The 7,871-nt window shown below is 37.8% G+C and overlaps 1 protein-coding gene across 1 annotated transcript in view; it reads left to right on the top strand.

Annotated features, from left to right (window-relative positions):
* The window catches only part of BRIP1 (BRCA1 interacting protein C-terminal helicase 1), a 179,296-nt gene extending 175,400 nt beyond the window's left edge, over positions 1-3,896 (top strand). Inside the window, 4 exon segments of the mRNA XM_010861591.1 lie at positions 1,291-1,518; positions 2,888-3,599; positions 3,601-3,625; positions 3,627-3,896. Coding sequence (XP_010859893.1) covers positions 1,291-1,518; positions 2,888-3,599; positions 3,601-3,625; positions 3,627-3,710 — 1,049 coding nt within the window. The 3' untranslated portion in view covers positions 3,711-3,896.
* The last annotated feature ends 3,975 nt before the right edge of the window (positions 3,897-7,871 follow it).

Genomic DNA, 7,871 nt, shown 5'->3' with positions numbered 1-7,871 from the left:
TCGGTCCATGGCATTCTCCAGGCAAGACTACTGGAGTGGGTAGCCATTCCCTTCTCCAGGGGATCTTCCCAACCCAGGGATCAAACTCCAATTTATTTTTGCTCAAGGAATCAAATTTAAAAGTTGTAAAAAGAGATTGTGTTGTTTACAACTTCTATTTTCTCTGCAATTAAAAAATAGGCAATTTTTGTGGGGAATTATAATAAAATTCCCCTTCATGGATCACAGCCTTGTTGTGGCAAAGGGGCTTGCGTAACTCAAGCTATGAGCTGTGCCATGCAGGGCCACCCAAGATGGATGGGTCATAGAGAGTTCCTATACAACGTAGATACACTGGAGGAAGGAACTGCAAACCACTCCAGTATTCTTGCCACGAGAATCCCATGAAAAGTATGAAAAGGCAAAAAGATATGACGCCGGAAGATGAGCCCCAAGGAAATTAAAGACACTTGCTCCTTGGAAGGAAAACTATGACAAACCTAGACAGCGTATTAAAAAGCAAAGACATCACTTTGCCAACAAAGATCCATATAGTCAAAGGTGTGGTTTTTCCAGTAGTCATGTATGATAGTTGGATTATAAAAAAAGCTAATAGCCAAAGAATTGATGCCTACGAATAGTGGCGCTGGAGAAGACTCTTGAGAGTTTCTTGGACTGCACAGAGGTCAAACGAGTCAATCCTAAAGGAAGTCAACCTTGAATATTCATTGGAAGACTGATGCTGAAACTGAAGCTCCAATACTTTGGCCACCTGATGCGAAGAGCTGACGCCTTGAAAAAGACCCTGATGCTGGGAAAGATTGAGGGGAGGAGCAGAAGGGGATGACAGAGGATGAGATGATTGGATGGCATCACCAACTCAATGGACATGAGTTGGAGCAAACTCTGGGTGATGGTGAAGGACAGGGAAGTCTGGGATGCTGCAGTCCATGGGGTCGCAAAGAGTCAGACACAACTTCGTGACTGAACAATAACAACAATGATAAAATTAAATTTGCCTTATTCCCCAGTTATTCAGATTGATGAATAATACATTTCCCTATCTCCATTCTACTTCTACTGTCTCTTCCCTCCATCCAGTTGACAGTCACTGCATGTAAAGAGAAATGCTACTGATTCCAGAGCATATTGTACTTAAGAAGGTAAAAAGGCAGGAAAACGGTTGAGAATCATTCTATATACTCTAAATTCAAAGTAGATTACTTTACCAGAGAAGTTATCTAATTGTTTTTCTTAGTATATCGTCACGAATAACCAAAGTTTCTTTGCTGGTTTTACTTTTTGCCTTAGGACTTTCTAAATGGGTTCGACAGTTGATTCAGCACCATTCAACCTTTGAGAGTGCACTGGAGTCCTTGGCTGAATTCGCCAAAAAGCACCAAAAGGTCATTGCTGCATCCAAAGAAGACAGAAAATCTATACAGGGCAGTGAGCCTACACTTGGAGGGGCTTGTTCGAAGGACAGTACCTATTTTTTAGAAGCAGCAAGCCATTTATCACCAGAATATGCTATGGAAGGTAAAGCAAAAATGTGTTTAAAACTACCATATCCTAAAATGATAAATAAAAGTCCATCATCTCCAAAAAGGAGAAAAGTATGAAAAGTTCTACCCATTTACATTTAGTAGAGAAGTCTCATTATATGCAGTGAAATGATATTTGTTATGCTACAGATTAATGTCCTTAAATATGTTGGTTTGTAATATAAGGTGTTATCATAAAATAATGAAATAGTATAGTGTATTGGAATGGGAACAAACTTTTGTCAGAGACCTATACATATTTTCTGGTTTTCCACTAAGAAGCTTTGCTACTAATTGTGACCCTCTGAGCAAGTCACTTAACATTTTGAGTCTTAATAGAAGAAGGAATATCTGCCTACCTGTCCCTCCAGAGACAGAGATGTGAAAGTCATTTATTCTAAATGATAAAAAAATAATAGTTTAAAATATCAGAATATGCTAGGTTAGAATATAATTTGAAAAACTTAGAATATGATTTAAATATATTAGAGTATAATATATCAGGAGTTAGCAAATTATGGCCTATGGACCAAATTTGGCCTGCTCTCTAATTTTGTAAGTAAAGTTCAATGGAATGCAGTCACAGTCAATCACTCACGTATAGTACACAAGAGCAGAGTTAAGTAATGGTAAATATTACACTAGAACAGCATACCTGAGTAGTTGCAACAGATACCATATGACCCACAAAGCCTAAAATATTTATTGTCTGGCCTATTACAGAAAAAGTTTGCCAAACTGTGTTCTATATCATTGGATATCATTTATGGTTGTTTCATATATCAGTTTTTAAGTATTTATTTTTGAGTATATGCTTGTAGCCTAACTAAATGTTATAGTGAATTCTAGGCCATTATACTAGTTTCTAGTCCAGGTCTGATTACCAACCAATTTTATAACCTCAAGCAAATATCTTAGTCTTTGTGGTTGTCAGTTTCCTTTTTTTTTTTTTTTTCGGTTGTCAGCTACCTTAGGGAATTAATCTTGGTCAGTTTTTCTCAATCACTGGTTAGTGGATTTTTAAGGCATTTTTACAGCCTCTTTCCCCCGTTACTCAGCCTTCTTTCTTTTCCTTTTTATCCTTCCTTTTCTTGTTCACTTCTGAGGTCGCTGGTGTGGAATTTGATAGTTTACCAGACAGCATTATAACTTGGGCTAGGAACCACTGGAGACCTAAGATTCCTTTCAGAGTTAACATGCTGTGCTTTACATTCTAAAATGGAAGTCCTGCTACTGCTTGTTATGGGCTCTGAATTATGCATCCTATACAGTTATTTCAGTATTTCTAACAAAAATCACTTTTAATGTAACAATTATTATGTTAGGAGCAGAAAGTTAACACTCTTACACTCTTGTATTTGTAGATGATCCAGAATTATTGGAAGAGTCTGCCCAGGCAGTAGGAGCAGAAGGAATTGTGATTTCCAGATCCACAAGCCCAACCTTCAGCAAACAAATAGACCAAGTTAGCTGGTCTGGGAGTAATTTGGGGGGACAGTGTCTTACTGGTAAAATTCTGACTGGAACACCTATGGTTAGGTCATCAGAGGACTGTGCTTCTACTTCTTCCACTTTCAAAACAGAAAAGAAATGTGAAACAGTTTTGCCGCTCACTGATAAATATGAGTCCTCATCTCTGACAGTAGATACATCATTTGGAGCGTGCCCTCAATCAGAAACCATTGTTCCATCTACAAACGTTGATGCTGCTAATCTGAATTCAGAAGATCCAGCAATTCAGTTGTCTGTAGTAAGTGAAGAAGCTGAACCTTCTCCTTCAAATACAGCTTCTGAAACAGAAGCAGAGGATGAATCTATCTATTTTACACCTGAACTTTATGATCCTGTAGAGACAAATGAAGAAAAGAATGAACTAGTTGGAACTGAGAGAGACAGTAGATTGACTAATAGTTCAAATTGCATTTTAACTGAAGATCTTTTTGAAATTAAAACTACGAAAGGAGTGGATTCAGTCAGAGAAATGGAAGCTGAGGACTGCACAGACACAAAGTTGAAAAGACTCATGCCTATTAAAGAAAGTAAAGTTGATGACCTTGGTAGTAATGTAAAAACAACTCGTAAATGAATTGGAACTGGGAAAATACTCAGGAAATGGATATAAAGAACTTTAAACTGTCTCCTTCCAAAAATAAAGATGTGTTCCTGGTGTTAGGTAATAATACTTAACTGTCAAGCTATAAAAACATACCATCATGCATATATTCAACTATATTGTAAATTGGATAAGTAGTATGGTCTTTGGGGTTTTTTTTTAGTTTGAGATATATTTTTCGCTTTAATCCAAAGACTGTATTATGTTTAAAAATACAAGTTTTACTACTCTCAAGTTTTAATAAATTGATTCTTAAAAAATATTTTCCTCCAAGAAGTCTTCCTCTGCTAAATGCTATAGTGAATTAATCCATTTGGAAGATACGTAGTTTCCTAATGCACTTTAAATTTCACATGAATATTTGTTTTTGTAGTCCTCTTCATCCATTTGTTTTCATACTGATATGTAAAAATTAATAGCAATCTAATCCAGTCATCCGTGGATCATGTTTCTCTAGATTTTACCTCAGATCAGTCTGAGATTTTTTTTTTTTAGAAGTCACAGTCTTCTTGAAAAGTATATTCCTATATTAAACTTCCTACTTCTAAGTAGTTAAGAATTAAGAAGAAAACTACATGCATTTCTAATTGAAATTATTTTTTGTTCATTAAACCTAAATCAAGCATGTTTTAAACAAATTTATATAAAATCATAAGATGCCAAATTAAGGACTCCAGATTTTCAATTCTGATTGTTTAGCCTCATCACCATTGTGGAAAAAAGTGATCTTTTCTAGCTGAAAGGTTTCAATTATGCAGCCAAGATAGGAAACTTCAAATATAAATTTAATAAGTAAACCCAAACATGTAACAGTAGCTGAAAAATGTTCTGTGATATCTCAGTAAGCCTTTCTGTAAATTTTGACTCTATGTTTTTATGAATGAAGCTGTACTTCTGATTAAAAATGGTTATAAAAGCTCTTCTCTGACATCATTCCAAAAATACATTCACTGATCTTTTCCAAGAAACATCTGTTATTCAGTAGACATTTAGGCTTCTTGTGAGTGATTTGAATTGAAATGCTATGAGTTGTTTAAGTTGTGGATGTGTTTCATTATTTTCAAGTCAAAATTCTCTGAAGTCAGGTATCTTTTTATTTGGGACGATTTATTATATATGACTATATTTACTTTAGTTTCAATGGCATTTAGATTGAATACAACTTAATTGTTTCTATAGCATTGGATGTTACAACTCTAAGCATAATTCAAAGAAACTTAAATGGATAATTTACCAGTTAAAGACTGTATCTGTAGATTGGGATATATTCAGTCCCATCTAGTATTAGATCTTTTTCTTAGGTGATCAGTAAAAAGTTTCAAACACTGGATTAGAAGGTAATTTCTAAATTGTTTTGAAAGGGTGAAATCATTTGTCCTCTTTGGCATAGTTTTTAATCCACAGATAAAGGGTAGTGTGATAATAGGAAAAGTACCAGGTGGAAGGCAAGAGACTTGGACTCTGTTCTTGGCTCTGCCACTAAAATTTGCTAAGTCATGCCTTTTGGGGAATTAGTTTCATCTGTGAAATGTGTAGTTTGATACTATAAAATCATGCAAATCCCTTTCAACCTTGAAAATCCATAATTTAAAGGAGTATGTTTTGATATTTTGTTCTGAATCGATTTTTATTTGCTTTTGTTGCAAAATGCTTAAAGCAAACCGTTTGTATAAAAATAACATGGATAATTGTATGAATATGTGCATAATAACTTAGGAAAATATTTTAACATTGCTGCAATTAAAATATTCCTGAATGCTTAAAATTGTCTTTAGAAGAATTGGTAAACTACTGGAGAAGAACCAAGTACAGTATTTTTTAGTCATATCTTGCTGCTGCTGCTGCTAAGTCGCTTCAGTCATGTCCGACTCTATGCGACCCCATAGACAGCAGCCCACCAGGCTCCCCCGTCCCTGGGATTCTCCAGGCAAGAACGCTGGAGTGGGTTGCCATTTCCTTCTCCAATGCATGACAGTGAAAAGTGAAAGTCAAGTCCCTCAGTCGTGTCCGACCCTCAGCGACCCCATGAACTGCAGCCCACCAGGCTCCTCCATCCATGGGATTTTCCAGGCAAGAGTACTGGAGTGGGGTGCCATTGCCTTCTCCGAGTCATATCTTAGTACAGTATTTTTTAGTCATATCATATCTTATCAAAGGAAAGAAAGTGAAGGTGTTAGTCACTCAGTCATGTCTGACTCTTTGTGACCCCATGGCCTGTGGCCCACCAGATCCTCTGCCCATGGAATTCTCCAGGCAAAAACACTGGAGTGGGTAGCCATTCCCTTCAGGGAATCTTCCCAACCCAGGGATCAAACCCAGGTTACCTGCATTGCAGGTGGATTCTTTACCATCTGAGCCACCAGTGTTCTTATCCAACTCAATCTCAAATACCATCCCTTTCCCTAGATATAATTTATTCTTGCCAAAATCTAATTTTCTCCAAGGCTAAAAATTTCAGTTACTGAGAATGTACATAGAGATGTGGCACAAGCTTATAGTAATCCCAAGTGGTGTTTCAAAAATTTTGTACAATGATTCCACAGTTGAAACAGGTATATAGTCTCCTCAGATCACAGCTTTGACCAAGATGGTTTTGCAAGAAGTAAAGTACTAGGCCTTTATAAAGAGTAGAAGTAGAACATTTTCATTAGTGATAAAATACTTCTAAAGAGATGTTTTAGAAGATTCAAGTTAAAACAGAAAAGCATTTAAAAGAGTATCTGACGGCAAATCCTCAGTTATTACTTGGTAAATCCATCATATATGTGGAGCACACTCTTGCTTTATATGGAGTCTTCCCTAATGATGATAGATAGATTAGAAAGATGCTGCTAAGTCGCTTCAGTTGTGTCCAACTCTGTGTGACCCCATAGACGGCAGCCCACCAGGCTCACCCGTTCCTGGGATTCTCCAGGCCAGAACACTGGAGTGGATTGCCATTTCCTTCTCCAATGAAGAAGGCAAACCCTGTTAAAAAAAATACTGTGCAGTTCTGTAGTGCTTTTCATCTTGAAGTACCTTGCTGCTGCTGCTGCTGCTGCTAAGTCACTTCAGTCGTGTCCGACTCTGTGCGACCCCATAGACGGCAGCCCACCAGGCTCCCCCGCCCCTGGGGTTCTCCAGGCAAGAACACTGGAGCGGGTTGCCATTTCCTTCTCCAATGCAGGAAAGTGAAAAGTGAAAGTGAAGTCGCTCAGTCATGTCCGACTTAGCGACCCCATGGACTGCAGCCCACCAGGCTCCTCCGTCCATGGGATTTTCCAGGCAAGAGTACTGGAGTGGGGTGCCATTGCCTTCTCTGGATTAGATAGATAGGTGATAAACTGACAATAAAGAATCATTGTATGGTAGTTCAGTTCTGTCACTCATTTGTGTCCAACTCTCTTTGCAACCCCAAGGACTGCAGCATGCAGGCCTCCCTGTCCATCACCAACTCAAGTTCATCAAGTCGGTGATGCCATCCAACCATCTCATCCTCTGTCATTCCTTTCTCTTCCTGCCTTCAATCGTTCCCAGCATCAGGGTCTTTTCCAGTGAATCAGTTCTTCCAATATATTGGCCACCAATGAATATTCAGGACTGATTTCCTTTAGGATTGACTGGTTGGATCTTGCAGTCCAAGGGACTCTCAAGAGTCTTCTCCAGTACCACAGTTCAAAAGCATCAATTCTTCGGTACTCAGCTTTCGTATGGTCCAACTCTCACATCCATATATAACTACTGGAAAAACCATAGCTTTTACTAGATGGATCTTTATATAGTAATAAGGAGAAGTCATTTGGCTGGTTTATTTTTTAAGGCTTTTGAGATATTTAAGACAAGTTTTTTCATCATGTAATTTGCCTTACCCATTCAATGCAAATTAAATAATTATCTAATAATTTATTTAAGAACTAAAAATACATAGAGCATACAGGCCACGAATCAGCAAAACGACCAGTTGGAGAAAGGGCTTGATTCATGGAAGAAAGGTACATTGTAAAGAGCAGATGTTTTATGACTTTAAATATTTACATGAATCATTAAAAAAAAAAAAAAAGTCGCTCAGTCGTGTCCTACTCTTTGCAATCCCATGGATTGTAGCATACCAGGCTCCTCTGTCCATGGGATTTTCCAGGCAAGGGTACTGGAGTGGGTTGCCGTTTCCTCTCCAGAGGATCTTCCTGACCCAGGGATCGAACCCAGGTCTCCCACATTACAGGCTTGAGCCACCAGGGAAGCCTGAATAATTGTGT

The sequence above is a fragment of the Bison bison genome, unplaced genomic scaffold, assembly GCF_000754665.1.
Source record: "Bison bison bison isolate TAMUID 2011002044 unplaced genomic scaffold, Bison_UMD1.0 scf7180017864472, whole genome shotgun sequence".
In the NCBI taxonomy this organism is placed as follows: Eukaryota; Metazoa; Chordata; class Mammalia; order Artiodactyla; family Bovidae; genus Bison; species Bison bison.
The sequence above is the reverse complement of the archived record's forward strand: the minus strand, read 5'-3'. Positions and strand labels throughout refer to the sequence as shown.